The sequence below is a fragment of the Leopardus geoffroyi genome, chromosome B3 (assembly GCF_018350155.1).
Source record: "Leopardus geoffroyi isolate Oge1 chromosome B3, O.geoffroyi_Oge1_pat1.0, whole genome shotgun sequence".
Taxonomy (NCBI): Eukaryota; Metazoa; Chordata; class Mammalia; order Carnivora; family Felidae; genus Leopardus; species Leopardus geoffroyi.
The window spans coordinates 112933638-112952316 of NC_059337.1; the positions used below are offsets into that span (position 1 = coordinate 112933638).

Sequence of the window (18679 nt, forward strand, 5' to 3'; positions counted from 1 at the left end):
TTTTTGGGTGTTGAGTTTGGTAAGTTATTTATAGATTTTGGATACTAACCCGTTATTGGATGTCATTTGCAAATATCTTCTCCCATTCTATCAGTTGCCTTTTAGTTTTGTTGATTGTTTCCTTTGCTGTGTAGAAACTTTTTATGTTGATAAAGTCCCAAAAGTTCATTTTTGCTTTTATTTCCTTTGCCTTTGGAGACATGTCAAGTAAGAAATGGCTATGGCTGAGGTCAAAGAGGTTGCTGCCTATGTTCTCCTCTAGGATTTAATGGTTTCGTGTCTCAAATTTTAGGTCTTTCTTCCATTTTGAATTTATTTTTGTTTATGGTGTAAGAAAGTGGTCCAGTTTCATTCTTCTGCATATTGCCATCCAGATTTCCTAATATCATTTGTTGAAGAGACTTTTTTCCATTGGATACTCTTCCCTGCTTTGTCGAAAATATGTGGACATATATTTGTGGGTCCATTTCTGGGTTCTCTATTTCATTGGTCTTTGTGTCTGTTTTTGTGTCAATACCATACTGTCTTGATGATTACAGCTTTGTAATACACGTTAAGGTCTCGGATTGAGATGCCTCCAGCTTTAGTTTTCTTTTTCAACATTACTTTCGCTATTCGGGGTCTTTTGTGGTTGCTTACAAATTTTAGGATTGTTTATTCTAGCTCTATGAAGAATGCTGGTGCTATTTTGGTTGGGATTGCAGTGAATGTGTAGATTGCTTTGGATAGTATCGACATTTTAACAATATTTATTCTTCCAGTCCATGAGCGTGGAATGGTTTTCCATTTCTTTGTGTCTTCTTCAATTTCTTTCATAAGTTTTCTATAGTTTTCAGCATACGGATCTTTTACTTTGGATAAGTTTATTCCTAGCTATTTTACGGTTCTTGGTGCAATTGTATTTGGGATTGATTCCTTGATATCTCTTTCTGTTGCTTTATTATTGGTGTATAGAAATTCATATAGGATGTTGATTTTATATCCTGGACTTTGCTGAATTCATCTATCAAGTCTAGCAGTTTTTTGGTGGAGTCTTTCAGATTTTCCACGTAGAGTATCTTGTCATCTGCAAGGAGTGAAAGTTTGACTTCTTCTTTGTCAATTTGGATGCCTTTTATTTCATTTTGTTGTCTTGATTGCTGAGGTTAGGACTTCCAACACTTTGTTAAACAACAGTGGTGAGAGTGGACATCCCTGTCATGTTCCTAATCTCAGGGGGAGTGTTCTCAATTTTTTTTCCATTGAGGATATTAGCTATGGGCCTTTCATTTATGACTTTTATGATGTTTAAGTATGTTCCTTCTCTCCCGGCTTTCTTGAGGGTTTTTATTAAGAAAGGATGCTGTATTCTGTCAAATATTTTTTCTGCATCTTTGACAGGATCATATGGTTCTTACCCTTTCTTATATTAATGTGCTGTGTCACACTGATTGATTTGTGAATACTGAACTAGCCCTGCAGCCCAGGAATGAATCCCACTTGATCATGGTGAATAATTCTTTTAATATGCTATTGAATTTTATTTGCTCATATCTTGTTAAGAATTTTTGCACCCATGTTCATCAGGGATATTGGCCTGTAATTCTTCTTTTAGTGCAGTCTTTGGTTTGGGAATCAAGGTAATGGTGGCTTCGTAGAATGAGTCCAGAAGGTTTCCTTTCATTTCTATTTTTTGGAACAGCTGTAGAAAGATAGGTATTAACTCTACTTTAAATGTCTGGTGGAGGGGCGCCTGGGTGGCTCAGTCAGTTAAACGTCCAACTTTGGCTCAGAACCAACTTCAGCTCAGGTCATGATATGATTCATGAGTTCGAGCCCCGCATTGGGCTCTGTGCTGACAACTCAGAGCCTGCAGCCTGCTTCGAATTCTGTGATCTCACCAAATTCGCATACATGCACCTCTGTCCCACCAAGCTGTCTTTCTCTACCTGTGAAGATCTTTCTGTCACTCCGCAGGTTGATTTCCTAGGTGTTCTAAGTGTTCTGACCTCAATACAGCTGTGTTTGAGGGATGAAGGAAATCCCAGTCCACCTACATCTCCACCATCTTCACTCCTCCGCTCACTGGTCTTTAAAGCATATAAGATCCTGTATTAGGAAATTTATTCACTCCCCTAACCAAATAATTTAGTGCTTTTGTTTGATTTATTCACTGTTGGTGGTTTTCATCTCTCTTTTTTCTTACTGGTACTATTCATGTCACTGAGAGTTCCTTTTCCTATGCTGTCTTCTCACAGTAAGAGAACGTCAGAGGAATGATGGAAAAAAATACATAGTTTTCAAGTATGATAAATTTTGTATTAATACAGGTTTTCTCTCTACTACATTTCTGAACATTTAGTCCATGCCCCTCCTTTTTTTTTTCCACCCACAACTTATGATTACCCATTGTATAATGTGGAATCATAATTTTCCTGATGACATTAGGACAATTTGATCTCTAGTTCTTGGCCATCTTTGAAAAGATAGTTTAAGCCTACCTGTATTTTTGCTATTTTTTGCTGCCTATAAATAGATCAATGTTCTATTGTTTCTCTTACTAATTATTATGTAATAATTGATACAAAAATATTGGCTAAAATTCCACCAGAATACTATACTTTCTTTAACCTTACAAAAATGAATTTCCTCTATTTTTTTACTAATAGACATTAAAATTACATTGTAACACCTTAAGGATTTTTTTCCACTAATATTCTAACAAAAAACTGAACCACAGTGACAGTTATTACTGAGTCACTGTAAATCAGACCTTTTATATTCCACAAAGCACTAAATATCAATGAATGCAACTATTTCCAGATGGTTTTTGTTAAGGAGATTTTTAAGTAGAATTAAATTAATTATACAATATATGTTATCCATGCCTAATTATTTACTGGTTTAACTCAGCCTGGAATAAAATGTTCAAAGATAAAGCCATATCATATACAAAACTTTGTCAGAATTATATTACCGATGTTTGAGAGAAGGTGATAGAATTATGACAGAAATTTTTCTATTTCCTTTTCACTGTATAATTTCAACATGAAGATATATGCTCACATCACATTTTCACACTGGTATATACAGAAGCTGGTAATAAATAATATGGTTTGACCAATATCTTTGCTTCCTTAAGAAGTTTCATAATGTGCATGAATGTACACATGTGTGCATACAAACAGACATTTATTTTTTAAGTTTTTATTCTGGACCCAGAATGATAGTAGATGCTTTTCATGTTCTTATTTATGTTATTGTTTTAAACAGTGACCCAAGTTTCAAAGAGTTTTAGTATCTTGCCTATGGAACCAAAGGTAGTTAGTCGACTGGAACTGGAAGAACAGGCACCCAGGTCTGTCTTGCCCCAATCTTGTTCCCTTTCTGTTACCTCTTCTTCTACCCCAGTACCTCACAGCTAGAAAATTTAAAGAGGTAAACGTTGTTGTTTATAGATGAGAAAAACTAAAAGCAGAGTAAATATCAGTAGGGTTTTCAAATTAAAATATGCAGACTGTTGTGTAGACTTAGAATTCATTATAGTGAGCTTACTCATGACGTGTTGTCGAAATGAAAAACAAACAAGTTAAAAATACCTGTGTGTGCATTGTGCATCTCTGTAAATGCATGTGTATTTATTTATTTATAGAAATTTGTGTGAAAGGATGATTGACATAAATTTAAAATGGGCTATCTCTGCTAATTTTTTTTTTATTATATGAAATTTATTGTCAAATTGGTTTCCATACAACACCCAGTGCTCATCCAAAAAGGTGCCCTCAATACCCATCACCCACCCTCTCCTCCCTCCCACCCCCCATCAACCCTCAGTTTGTTCTCAGTTTTTAACAGTCCCTCATGCTTTGGCTGTCTCCCACTCTAACCTCTTTTTTTTTTTTTTTTCTTTTTTCCTCCCCCTCCCCCATGGGTTCCTGTTAAGTTTCTCAGGATCCACATAAGAGTGAAACCATATGGTATCTGTCTTTCTCTGTATAGCTTATTTCACTTAGCATCACACTCTCCAGTTCCATCCACGTTGCTACAAAAGGCCGTATTTCATTTTTTCTCATTGCCACGTAGTATTCCATTGTGTATATAAACCACAATTTCTTTATCCATTCATCAGTTGATGGACATTTAGGCTCTTTCCATAATTTGGCTATTGTTGAGAGTGCTGCTATGAACATTGGGGTACAAGTGCCCCTATGCATCAGTACTCCTGTATCCCTTGGATAAATTCCCAGCAGTGCTATTGCTGGGTCATAGGGTAGGTCTATTTTTAATTTTCTGAGGAACCTCCACACTGCTTTCCAGAGCGGCTGCACCAATTTGCATTCCCACCAACAGTGCAAGAGGGTTCCCGTTTCTCCACATCCTCTCCAGCATCTATAGTCTCCTGATTTGTTCATTTTGGCCACTCTGACTGGTGTGAGGTGATACCTGAGTGTGGTTTTGATTTGTATTTCCCTGATAAGGAGCGACGCTGAACATCTTTTCATGTGCCTGTTGGCCATCCAGACGTCTTCTTTAGAGAAGTGTCTATTCATGTTTTCTGCCCATTTCTTCACTGGGTTATTTGTTTTTCGGGTGTGGAGTTTGGTGAGCTCTTTATAGATTTTGGATACTAGCCCTTTGTCCGATATGTCATTTGCAAATATCTTTTCCCATTCCGTTGGTTGCCTTTTAGTTTTGTTGGTTGTTTCCTTTGCTGTGCAGAAGCTTTTTATCTTCATAAGGTCCCAGTAATTCACTTTTGCTTTTAATTCCTTTGCCTTTGGGGATGTGTCGAGTAAGAGATTGCTACGGCTGAGGTCAGAGAGGTCTTTTCCTGCTTTCTCCTCTAAGGTTTTGATGGTTTCCTGTTTCACATTCAGGTCCTTTATCCATTTTGAGTTTATTTTTGTGAATGGTGTGAGAAAGTGGTCTAGTTTCAACCTTCTGCATGTTGCTGTCCAGTTCTCCCAGCACCATTTGTTAAAGAGGCTGTCTTTTTTCCATTGGATGTTCTTTCCTGCTTTGTCAAAGATGAGTTGGCCATACGTTTGTGGGTCTAGTTCTGGGGTTTCTATTCTATCCATTGGTCTATGTGTCTGTTTTTGTGCCAATACCATGCTGTCTTGATGATGACAGCTTTGTAGTAGAGGCTAAAGTCTGGGATTGTGATGCCTCCTGCTTTGGTCTTCTTCTTCAAAATTCCTTTGGATATTCCGGGCCTTTTGTGGTTCCATATGAATTTTAGGATTGCTTGCTCTAGTTTCGAGAAGAATGCTGGTGCAGTTTTGATTGGGATTGCATTGAATGTGTAGATAGCTTTGGGTAGTATTGACATTTTGACAATATTTATTTTTCCAATCCATGGGCAGGGAATGTCTTTCCATTTCCTTTTATCTTCTTCAATTTCCTTCATAAGCTTTCTATAGTTTTCAGCATACAGATCTTTTACATCTTTGGTTAGATTTATTCCTAGGTATTTTATGCTTCTTGGTGCAGTTGTGAATGGGATCAGTTTCTTTATTTGTTTTTCTGTTGCTTCATTGTTAGTGTATAAGAATGCAACTGATTTCTGTACATTGATTTTGTATCCTGCAACTTTGCTGAATTCATGTATCAATTCTAGCAGACTTTTGGTGGAGTCTATCGGATTTTCCATGTATAATATCATGTCATCTGCAAAAAGCAAAAGCTTGACTTCATCTTTCCCAATTTTGATGCCTTTGATTTCCTTTTGTTGTCTTATTGCTGATGCTAGAACTTCCAGCACTATGTTAAACAACAGCGGTGAGAGTGGGCATCCCTGTCGTGTTCCTGATCTCAGGGAAAAAGCTCTCAGATTTTCCCTGTTGAGGATGATGTTAGCTGTGGGCTTTTCATAAATGGCTTTTATGATCTTTAAGTATGTTCCTTCTATCCCGACTTTCTCAAGGGTTTTTATTAAGAAAGGGTGCTGGATTTTGTCAAAGGCCTTTTCTGCATCGATTGACAGGATCATATGGTTCTTCTCTTTTTTTTTGTTAATGTGATATATCACGTTGATTGATTTGCGAATGTTGAACCAGCCCTGCATCCCAGGAATGAATCCCACTTGATCATGGTGATTAATTCTTTTTATATGCCGTTGAATTCGATTTGCTAGTATCTTATTGAGAATTTTTGCATCCATATTCATCAGGAATATTGGCCGGTAGTTCTCTTTTTTTACTGGGTCTCTGTCTGGTTTAGGAATCAAAGTAATACTGGCTTCATAGAATGAGTCTGGAAGTTTTCCTTCCCTTTCTATTTCTTGGAATAGCTTGAGAAGGATAGGTATTATCTCTGCTTTAAATGTCTGGTAGAACTCCCCTGGGAAGCCATCTGGTCCTGGACTCTTATTTGTTGGGAGATTTTTGATAACCGATTCAATTTCTTCGCTGGTTATGGGTCTGTTCAAGCTTTCTGTTTCCTCCTGATTGAGTTTTGGAAGAGTGTGGATGTTCAGGAATTTGTCCATTTCTTCCAGGTTGTCCAATTTGTTGGCATATAATTTTTCATAGTATTCCCTGATAATTGTTTGTATCTCTGAGGGATTGGTTGTAATAATTCCATTTTCATTCTTGATTTTATCTATTTGGGTCATCTCCCTTTTCTTTTTGAGAAGCCTGGCTAGAGGTTTGTCAATTTTGTTTATTTTTTCAAAAAACCAACTCTTGGTTTCGTTGATCTGCTCTACAGTTTTTTTAGACTCTATATTGTTTATTTCTGCTCTGATCTTTATTATTTCTCTTCTTCTGCTGGGTTTAGGCTGCCTTTGCTGTTCTGCTTCTATTTCCTTTAGGTGTGCTGTTAGATTTTGTGTTTGGGATTTTTCTTGTTTCTTGAGATAGGCCTGGATTGCAATGTATTTTCCTCTCAGGACTGCCTTCGTTGCGTCCCAAAGTGTTTGGATTGTTGTATTTTCATTTTCGTTTGTTTCCATATATTTTTTAATTTCTTCTCTAATTGCCTGGTTGACCCACTCATTCGTTAGTAGGGTGTTCTTTAACCTCCATGCTTTTGGAGTTTTTCCAGACTTTTTCCTGTGGTTGATTTCAAGTTTCATAGCACTGTGGTCTGAAAGTGTGCATGGTATGATCTCAATTCTTGTACACTTATGAAGGGCTGTTTTATGACCGATTATGTGATCTACCTTGGAGAATGTTCCATGTGCACTCGAGAAGAAAGTATATTCTGTTGCTTTGGGATGCAGAGTTCTAAATATATCTGTCAAGTCCATCTGATCCAATGTGTCATTCGGGGCCCTTGTTTCTTTATTGACCGTGTGTCTAGATGATCTATCCATTTCTGTAAGTGGAGTGTTAAAGTCCCCTGCAATTACCACATTCTGATCAATAAGGTTGCTTATGTTTATGAGTAGTTGTTTTATATATTTGGGGGCTCCAGTATTTGGCGCATAGACATTTATAATTGTTAGCTCTTCCTGAAGAATAGAGCCTGTAACTATTATATAATGTCCTTCTTCATCTCTTGTTACAGTCTTTAATTTAAAGTCTAGTTTGTCTGATATAAGTATGGCTACTCCAGCTTTCTTTTGGCTTCCAGTAGCATGATAAATAGTTCTCCATCCCCTCACTCTCAATCTAAAGGTGTCCTCAGGTCTAAAATGAGTCTCTTGTAGACAGCAAATAGATGGGTCTTGTTTTTTTATCCATTCTGATACCCTATGTCTTTTGGTTGGCACATTTAATCCATTTACATTCAGTGTTATTATAGAAAGATACGGGTTTAGAGTCATTGTGATGTCTGTATGTTTTATGCTTGTAGTGTTGTCTCTGGTACTTTGTCTCACAGGGTCCCCCTTAGGATCTCTTGTAGGGCTGGTTTAGTGGTGACAAATTCCTTCAGTTTTTGTTTGTTTGGGAAGACCTTTATCTCTCCTTCTATTCTAAATGACAGACTTGCTGGATAAAGGATTCTTGGCTGCATATTCTTTCTGTCTAGCACACTGAAAATCTCGTGCCAATTCTTTCTGGCCTGCCAAGTTTCAAAAGAGAGATCAGTCACGAGTCTTATAGGTCTCCCTTTATATGTGAGGGCACGTTTACCCTTTGCTGCTTTCAGAATTTTCTCTTTATCCTTGTATTTTGCCAGTTTCACTGTGATATGTCGTGCAGAAGATCGATTCAAGTTACGTCTGAAGGGAGTTCTCTGTGCCTCTTGGATTTCAATGCCTTTTTCCTTCCCCAGTTCAGGGAAGTTCTCAGCTATGATTTCTTCAAGTACCCCTTCAGCACCTTTCCCTCTCTCCTCCTCTGGGATACCAATTATGCGTATATTATTTCTTTTTAGTGTATCACTTAGTTCTCTAATTTTCCCCTCAATCTCCTGGATTTTTTTATCTCTCTTTTTCTCAGCTTCCTCTTTTTCCATAACTTTATCTTCTAGTTCACCTATTCTCTCCTCTGCCTCTTCAATCCGAGCCGTGGTGGTTTCCATTTTGTTTTGCATTTCATTTAAAGCGTTTTTCAGCTCCTCGTGACTATTCCTTAGTCCCTTGATCTCTGTAGCAAGAGATTCTCTGCTGTCCTCTATACTGTTTTCAAGCCCGGCGATTAATTTTATGACTATTATTCTAAATTCACTTTCTGTTATATTATTTAAATCCTTTTTGATCAGCTCATTAGCTATTGTTATTTCCTGGAGATTCTTCTGAGGGGAATTCTTCCGCTTGGTCATTTTGGATAGTCCCTGGCGTGGTGAGGACCTGCAGGGCACTTCCCCTGTGCTGTGGTGTATAACTGGAGTTGGTGGGCGGAGTCGCAGTCAGACCTGATGTCTGCCCCCGGCCCACCGCTGGGGCCACAGTCAGACTGGTGTGTGCCTTCTCTTCCCCTCTCCTAGGGGCGGGATTCACTGTGGGGTGGCGTGGCCCATCTGGGCTACTTGCACACTGCCAGGCTTGTGATGCTGGGGATCTGGCGTAGTAGCTGGGGTGGGTAGGCAAGGTGCACAGGGGCAGGAGGGGCAGGCTTACCTCGCTTCTCCTTAGGTGATCCACTTCAGGAGGGGCCCTGTGGCAGCAGGAGGGAGTCAGATCCGCTGCCGGAGGTTTGGCTCTGCAGAAGCACAGAGTTGGGTGTTTGCGCGGAGCGAGGAAGTTCCCTGGCAGGAACTGGTTCTCTTTGGGATTTTGGCTGGGGAATGGGCGGGGGAGATGGCACTGGTGAGCGCCTTTGCTCCCCACCAAACTGAGCTCTGTCGTCCGGGGGCTCAGCAGCTCTCCCTCCCTTTGTCCTCCAGCCTTCCCGCTTTCCGAGCAGAGCTGTTAACTTATGACCTCCCAGACGCTAAGTCGCGCTTGCTGTCGGAACACAGTCCGTCAGGCCCCTCCGCTTTTGCCTGCCAGACTCGGGGGCTCTGCTTGGCCGGCGAGCGCCCCTCCGCCCCGGCTCCCTCCCACCAGTCCGTGGAGCGCGCACCTCCTTGCCGCCCTTCCTACCCTCTTCCGTGGGCCTCTCGTCTGCGCTTGGCTCCGGCGACTCCGTTCTGCTAATCCTCTGGCGGTTTTCTGGGTTATTTAGGCAGGTGTAGGTGGAATCTAAGTTATCAGCAGGAGGCGCGGTGAGCCCAGCATCCTCCTACGCCGCCATCTTCCCTCCTCTCCCTATCTCTGCTAAATTTTTAATGACTTTCAATTCATTATACCTTTTATGTTGATTGAGTTATTTTTGTCTTTTTAATAAGCATGTTTTTTAGAATTATAAAAAAATCACAAAGAATATTCTCATGTGGGCCCAAAAAATTAAAAATGGAATAAAAAATAGGAATAGGTTGAAATATAAAACATTTTTTTCACCAAATATCATTTCTAGAACCTACTTTACAATTATAAAACAGATGATACATTTAATCAAATTTCTTTCACATAGCCACTCATTTTGTTTTCGTATTGCCTATTCTACAACAGTGAGTAGAATGGCTTTAAATGCCAAACTCATAGAGGTGGTACTAAATTTTATTGATAAATAAAATACCTAGTGCTTTAAGGGGAAGCTCTAGTCCAGTATAGCTCAGTAGCTCCTATCAAAAGACTCATCTGTCATCACAAATAGCAGTTATAAACTCTGAACTAAACAAAAAATAACCATCTGAAAACACTGGGTAGCAACCAAATGCAAGAAGATTCTGTCATTTGGAAGAAGGCTCTTGTTGAATACCCCATTTGTATAACTTTTATCCTGACAGTAGGTCCCAGTCTGGTGTATGTGGCAGCTAAAACCTACAAGCTTACTGGCTAGAAGAACAGAGTTTGGGACAAGCACAGATGCTTTAAACTGATGGAGGGGTGGGGATATCCTGGAAGGGAGAGAGCCAAAGAGAAGATCTTCAAATTCTATAAATAAGCCCCTTAGGTCTCTGGCTGACCTCCGAACCATGATAGTGCTGGGTAAACTACAAACACTGCAATTGGGACTAAAGGAACTTAATTGAATTTTGAATTGCCATCACTGTAGAGCAGACAGAGATTGCAGTTGAGTCTACCCAAGTCATCTGCTTACTAAAATAAAAACAAATCAACATTCCTCAAAGCAATATAACAAAACCTAGAGTTTCTTCAACATATCATTCAGCATGTCCAGAATACAGTCCAGAATTATTTAACGCATAAAAAAACAAAATGTGATCCATTCTCAAAAAAGATAATCAACTGACACGGACCCCAAGATGGCCCAGTTATTTCAATTAACAACGATTTTTAAAGCAGCTCTATAATCAGGCTCAAGGAGTAAAGGAAAATATGCTTGTAATGAATGAAGAGATATAAAGTCTTTGCAGAAAAAATAGAAACAAAAAGAACCAAGTGAAAATTGTAGAACTGAAAAATACAATTGCTTTAAAGAGTTTTGAAAGTACCTTTTTATCTTTAATTTCAGGGTCCCACATGAACCAGTTTAAGATTAATGACAGTGCAATCATGTAATAAATGTATAGTTATTAAATAAAACTTTAAAGCATGTTGGATTAGCTTTTAAACCAGTAAGATTCATGCCTAGTTATTTGTGTTTGGAAAGTTTTGGTATTGTTTATTAGTGGAACTATACTGTAGGAATTATATGTAGAATAAAGGGAAAATGAAAATATTAATTCTTATTCAAAAAATAATCTTTGGGTACAGGATAGTGACCATACTAATGGTAATGTACTGTTTTTCCTTGGCAAATTTCTTAAGAAAGATTATCTATTGATTTAGAATTAATAATGGACAGTAGAATAGCTAGTTTTGGAGTTCAAAACTCCCATTCCTCCATAGAAACACTGTGAAACAAACAAATTGTTAAAACCAACTTTTTCAGCACTCCATTTCAGAGAATAAAGTTTTATAATAACCAAGCCAACCCTGAATTAAGAATATTGATTTGTTTGGGGTGATAAAAGTTTTCAAAAATAGATAGTGGTGCCAATTGCACTATATTGTGAATGCAATGTGTAATGTCACTGAACTGTACACTTAAAAATGGTTAAGATACAAGTTTTATTATATAACTTTTTTACCATGATAAACATTTTTTGAAAAAAAAAATGCATGATGTACTGGTAAATGTTACAACATGTATGAGACTTGAAAACATTATGCTAATTAACAGAAGCCAGTTACAAAAGACCACATATTGTGTGAATTCAGTTTTGTGAGTATCTAGAATAGGCAAATCCATAGAGACAGAAAGTAAATTTGTGGTTTCCTGGGCCCTCTCAGAAGTGTAGTGACTGCTAATATTTACCAGGTTTCTAATGTTGCATTTCTTACATTTGGTGGATTCCTGAGGATTCCTATCAGAGTCATAGTCATAATGTGCTTGATTTATTATTCTATGGCTTTAATTACTTATTCCCAATTCTTCAGAGGTCCAGTCAATCTTAGACCAAGCTTTATGTCAGTAGAGCCATCACCATTTATTCAGGTCACCTATTATATTAATCACTGAAGAATATCAATATGCATAAAATTTGGCTCTTAAGTTCAGGGAAGGCCTTAGGGAAAATAGCATAAAAAGGCCAAAAGAGTATCTCTTCAATCCATTTAGCTCTGTAAATCATTTAATTGTTCTGTTTTACGGAATCTTCCCTTTTAAAATATTTCAATTTTTGGCCTCTCAGAGTTAGTGATAAAAGCAGTACCATGAACCCTGACTCTACTTGGGTCTTCTAAGGTGATTAAAGTGATGGAGAAGCTCACACTTAGGCCACTGTAACTCTGGCATAAATAATGTTGAAAAAATAACAAAAGAAACCATTTATTTACCAGTTACTATGTGTTAAGTACTCTGCCAAGTGTTTAATTTGCACCAGTGAGATTCCATCAATAGGAGCAAATCCTTGGTATTTTGTGAAGGAATTGAGTTTAGGTCCTCATCACAATACATTGTTTGCATGCTATTGTGATGAGTACAAAATGTGGACCTGAGTTCCCTTCATTCAGAACAATATACTAGAGATACTTAAGCACAAAAAAATTTTTTTGAATAAGTAGGCATGTGATGTAGTTACATCTACTTATTTCTATTTATTTCAAATGTGAGAGGATTAATATATTGTTATCTAGTAAAGCTGAGAAAATTGTATTGATAAAAAGCATTTATAAAGTACAGAAGAAGCATTATCTGGAATAATAGTAATCTATTCAAAACCATTTGACACAATAACTGGAGGATCTTTGCATTAATTAAGGTAAACAATAAATAGAACTCCAATCATTCACATTCTCTAAAATAACTTTATAAGCAGTACAGTATTTGAATAATATAGTATTTGATGTTTAAATGAATAGAATTAAACTGAAATTGGTCTAAAGATTAAGCTGTCAGTCCACGTGAGAAAAAGAGAAGCCCTGTTTCTCAGGAGGAAAATTATAAAATTAGCCTGAAAAGGCATTCTGGGTTGACACTTTTGGTGGTGTGAGAATAACAAAAAGTCACTTGAAATGCAACAAAATCCTGATTTGGGGATCTTCTCTAGATAGGAAGTGTTCTAAGGACTATATAAACATGACATGTATATTTTAAGAATATATGTTATAAATACATATAATGTTTATATAAATGCAAATATAAAATAAGAATGTATGAAAAATAATGCATGGATACTCCTTGGATGAAAACTCCTATTTACCTTGTGTCTACAATCCCCAGATATCCCAGGAATCCTTATACTTCTCATTTAAGTAATCACTTGCTAAGTGTGTTACTCTAGTAAATGATAACTATTGTTTGAGTTTGTTTTTTGAAGGTTTTGGTGAAAGCTTCAACTACATTAACAAATATTTGGGAAATAGGTTGATATTGTCTTAATGGAAAAAAGTAGGTTTGGGGGGAAGGTTTTAAAGAAATCTATTTTTAGAATGCTAATTTTAAAGTGATTTGGAGTAGATTCTCAAAGCCAGAAAGGACCAGAGAGGGAGATTTCTAGTTCAGATAACATAATTGAAGATGAGATAACAGACAAGGAATGGCAGAATCTGCCTAGAAAAATAAATGAGAAGTTAAGCTAATTTAGTAGACAATTTTGGGGAAAAGACATGAAAGATCTTAGGAAAATTTTCCTAAAATATAAAAGCATGCTTAAGTTAAGATACTTAGATAACTTAAAACTGCTTGCATTATGTTATTTTGTTCATGGAAATGGTATTTCTGTCATTTATGAAAACTAATAACTGCACACTTAAAAACTAGGAAACAATATCCCTATCCATTTAAAAATGTTCCCTTAGAAAAGTTTTAGTGGATTTTTGAACACATTTGTTAAATATATTTTAATATTTTTTTTGATGTTTATTTAATTTTGAGAGAAGATAGAACTCAAGTGGGGGAGGGGCAGAGAGAGAGGGTGAGATGCAGAATCTGAAGCAGGCTCCATGCTCTGAGCTGTCAGCACAGAGCCCAATGTGAGGCTCAAACTCAAGACCTGTGAGATCATGACCTGAGCTGAAGTCAGACGCTTAACCAACAGAGCCACACAGTCGCCCCAAAACAAAAGCTATTATGTCATCTTTAAATATCTTTTTGTGTGGCATGCTGAATATTTTGTAGCATAACATTCAGAATTTACTTTACGTATACAGATATATGATCAGAATTTTGGAGATCACTTTTATAGAGGAGGAGGCATGTAAACAAGTAAATTTCAGTAAAATATGAAAAGTGCTATCCCAAAGGGATGCCTGGTAATACACACAAGGAATAAATTGTCTGGAGGAGTCAGTGGAGACTACTGACATGTCCTAAAGCTGTGTCTCATTAAGTATAGATAGGAATTTCTTAGGTGGTTATATCAGATTCTTTAATAAACCAAAGAAAATATGACATTTCTCAAATGGTTTTATATTGGTGAGGTCTACTTAATTCAGTGATTCATGTTTCCATCAATAAATGTAGAGAAAAGAAAAAATATCTATTGTAATAGATGAGTATGAGACTCTAGGTAGATGTCCGAATGGTGGCTCTATTACTGTCCCATTTTTCTCTTTTGGGTGTTCTCTAGTCTTGGGCAAGAGAAAAATATTGCTTAAAATCTCTAGGGGCGCCTGGGTGGCGCAGTCGGTTAAGCGTCCGACTTCAGCCAGGTCACGATCTCGCGGTCCGTGAGTTCGAGCCCCGCATCGGGCTCTGGGCTGATGGCTCAGAGCCTGGAGCCTGTTTCCGATTCTGTGTCTCCCTCTCTCTCTGCCCCTCCCCCGTTCATGCTCTGTCTCTCTCTGTCCCAAAAATAAATAAACGTTGAAAAAAAAAAAAAATTAAAAAAAAAAAAAATCTCTGCAATGATGGTTTTCATTCTGGTCACAGTAAAGAAAATGTTATATATTCATAAATACCTGTAATATCTGTAAAACAGTTTTCTTAAGATGATCACACCTCTTTCATAGCACTAACCATGATATGTTGATGTGCTGTATTAATTTGTTCATACCTCTGCGATCTTTGACATCAAGGCCATTTGTCTTACATTTTTTTTCATTCTCACATTTCCCTGGCACATACTAGGCATTGGTATGTTTCTTAAACTGAATGATTAAAATTGAGTCTTCATGGCAATTTATTTAAACCTAATTCACATCAGGTTTACTTTCAAAGCTGTTGTGAAGATTCTTGTAAAGGATGTGTAGACTTATGACTAATAAAATACAATAAATATAAATTGAAAACAGCAGGAGGATGCAAAGATGCTAACTAGGAAAGTAATTTTATATGTACTATATTGTTCCATTGAAACCACCACAAGACTTTGTGTCTTACAACAATGATTTATTATTTCTCACAAATCTGTGGGTTTGCTGGGCTTAGCTGAGTGTATCTTTTTCTGGTCTTACTTGGGGGTCATTCATGTGGCTGAAATAATTGGTCGACTCAACTGAGGCTTGCTTAGGTGTCTCACTCAGATGGCCTCACTCGGGGGTCTGGGCCCTTGGTGCTTTCTATTCTGCTAAGCTTTCTCTCTACATGTTTTCTCTTCATTCCATTATTTAGACTGGACTTCCTTTCATGGTAAGAGAAGTTTACCAAAAGAGTGAAGGTAGAGGATTTGAGGCCTTTTGAGACCTAACCTTCAGAACTCATATACCATAATTTCTGCCCTGATCAGAGGTACAAGTCTGGCCCAGATGCAGAATTGGTGAAAGTAGACTCTACCTCTTGACAGGAGGATTTATAAAGAATATGTGGTTATATTTAACCTACCACAGTATAGAATATGCATAGTTGTTGAGTATAAAATTTATTTCTGAGCTGGCTGAAAATTGAGGAAAAAATGAGACATTAAGGTGCTGGCTATCTAAATAAAGAACAAATACCAGAAAGTTCAATTTGTAAAATCCTTTTATTTTTTAATAATACATACAGATTTTAAAGAATTGGAAAATTCAAAAGAAAATAAAAAGGAATTAAAATGTACTTCACATCTATCCAGAAATAACCATTATTAAAGTTGAAAACATTTCATCTATCTATGCCTATGTTATAGATAGAAGAATGGATAGATGTTTAACTGAAAGTGAAAGAAATAGCTATGCAAAACCAGGATAGTACTCTCAAGCTAATACAGAGGCATTTTATTTCGTTTAAATAGAAAAAAAAAGTGAATGTCAGAGCATGAGAGATACTACATGCTAAACAGAGATCTTTCTCTAACGTTTAAAAATAAGGAAAATTTTATTAATAAGTTACAGTTTTATAAATAATATTTATAAATAATAAGTTACAGTATTTTATAAATAAGTTACCCTTTTTAAATTTTTTTTAACTTTTTTAATGTTTATTTTGAGAGAGAGACAGAGAGTGAGCAGGGGAGGGACAGAGAAGGGGGGAGACACAGAATCCAAAGTAGTCTCCAGGCTCTGAGCTGCCAGTACAGAGCCCAACACGGGGCTTGAACCCACAAACTGTCAGATTGTGACCTGGGCCCAAAGTTGGACGCTTAACCGACTGAGCCACCCAGGCACCCCTACTCTCTTTTTAAACCTTAGACACAGTTGGTTGAACCACTGCTCAGAAAGATCAAGATATTAGCACTATTATATTACCTATCCTCTTCATACCTCCAAGTGTCTGGTTATTATATAGTTATAAAAACAAAATCTTGATTGAACAATATCCAACCTTCACACCAAAATTATTTCACAAACCATTGCAGATATGTGGAAAGAAAGATAAAGTTATTCCAGACTATCAGATCTGGACAGACTTAAACAGAGAAAAATGGAAATATCAAAAAACCAGAGTCCATTTATAATCTTTATTGGAATGCTCTGTTTTCCCTCTGAGATTTTATCAAATATCCAACATTAGACTTTTTTATAAGCTCCTAATTTCTGATATTTCCTGTGTTTCATTTTTTCTTCATTTATTTTAAAAATTTGATGCTTCCTTTATTTTTATACTGCATAAAATAAATACAGAAATAGCAATGTGTTTTGATCAATAGTAAATATGTTCCATGAATTGTGCTTCAGAATTTCGTGTTGATTGCTGAGATAAATGTGTGTTTCTTCACTGGTATATAAAGTATTTGAATATGTGGATGTTTTGAGTGGGCAGGTAAGTTCTTCTTCATGTGACAATACTATTGTTTTCTTTCAGGAAACCCTGATAGATTGGTGTGATGAAAAGGAACTTAATTTGATATTAACAACTGGAGGAACAGGGTTTGCACCACGAGATGTCACTCCAGAGGTGAGATAGTCTGTGCCTTTCTTTTTTCAAGGAGTAGGCTAGTCATTTTATTTTTCATCTTTTTTACTATGTTTTATATTACTTTTATAATGTTGCTAGGCAGAACAGAAGACTTGTGGTTCTAAGAATGTAAAAACTGTTCTGTGGAAGGATTGTTATATAGAAAATGTTTTTTGACTACTTTTCTTTGGACTTCTACTAGACATGATATAAAATGAGGAAGATTGAACTGGTACAGAAAGTAATTTTGCATTTGTTCAGTGGACTGTGATATAAGCTGAACTTCAGACATATTGCCAAAGGAGGTGATAGCAGAACTCTGATTCTTAGCATGGCATCTGGTCTAATGTGTTTTGTTAATGTAATTCAAAATGTATCTGATATCTCTGTTCTTCAGATACCCTTGTCATTGGTCTCAAAGCACAGGAAATTGTGATAGAATACATATACCAAATTTATAGTACTTTTGAAGAGAAAGGGTTACATATTGCATAATTTTAATATGAATTTAAATTCAGAATTTAATAAGCCAAAGCAGAATTAATATCTAGGCTTTATGCCACAAGAATCACCTTAAACCTTTGCATAAGTAGAAAAATTAAGGGAGAAAATGAAGAGTAGGCAGTGCTCAGTGATACAGGAGAAAGAGTCTTTTTTCTTTTTAAGAAGAAGCCGTAAACCTCAGAGTCATATGCAAACTTATATCACCACTTGTGGTATTGTTTTCTTTACCTCCCAAAAAAATGTTTGCTGGCTGAATTTCAACTTAATATTAAGTACATCCTTCTATTTTCAAACCAGAACACAATTTTATCTACTGTTTACTTAACAGCAAGATACTTTTACTCTGCATCTATTAAATATTTACTGTCCTTCTTACTCTACTGTAGTGGTTTTCAAACTTTAGCCTGCACCACAGTCAAGCTGAGGATTTATCAAAACAGATTATTGGACCCACCCACAGAGTTCCTGATTTAGTAAATCTGCAGTGGGTCCCAAGGATTTGTATTTCTAACAAGGTGGTGCAGATGTTGCTGGTCTACAGACCATACTTTCAGACTTTGAAAACCACTGTTCTAGGATATGAAAATGGACATTTTTTTAAACAAAGTGTAAATATTTACTGTTCTTCTATGTAAAAATCATGACAATTTTTTGGATATTATTCTAATTTTAGACTTCTAAATAAAATGGTTTGCTTTTAAAGCAATCAGAATAGAGTTATATTGGGAAGTTGTTAATTTCAACTGCTCAGAAAAGAAATCATTCTTACATAATTAGTTTAGCTTCTGAATCTTATGGGGAAGTGGTCCTTTGGCCAATTTTTACATTTCTTTTAAACTGTGAGACCAACTTAAAAAGTACAATTGAAGGGAAGCCATCTCCTATAGAGGTGTGTCTGTGTTTTGTTTGTAAGAAAATTGCATACATATGTGAAGACCTTGATTTTTGGAGTTTGTTGTGTTAAGTATTTGAAGTAAATGGCCTTGGGTTTATATGTCCCT

General features: G+C 36.7%; 1 protein-coding gene across 23 annotated transcripts in view; it reads left to right on the forward strand.

Moving 5' to 3' along the window:
- Nucleotides 1-18679, forward strand: part of GPHN (gephyrin) — a 631205-nt gene that overhangs the window by 289264 nt on the left and 323262 nt on the right. For all 23 annotated transcript variants that reach the window (XM_045451302.1, XM_045451293.1, XM_045451291.1 and 20 more), the window contains one exon: nt 17082-17174. In XM_045451302.1, coding sequence (XP_045307258.1) covers nt 17082-17174 — 93 coding nt within the window. The remainder of the gene's footprint in view (nt 1-17081; nt 17175-18679) is intronic.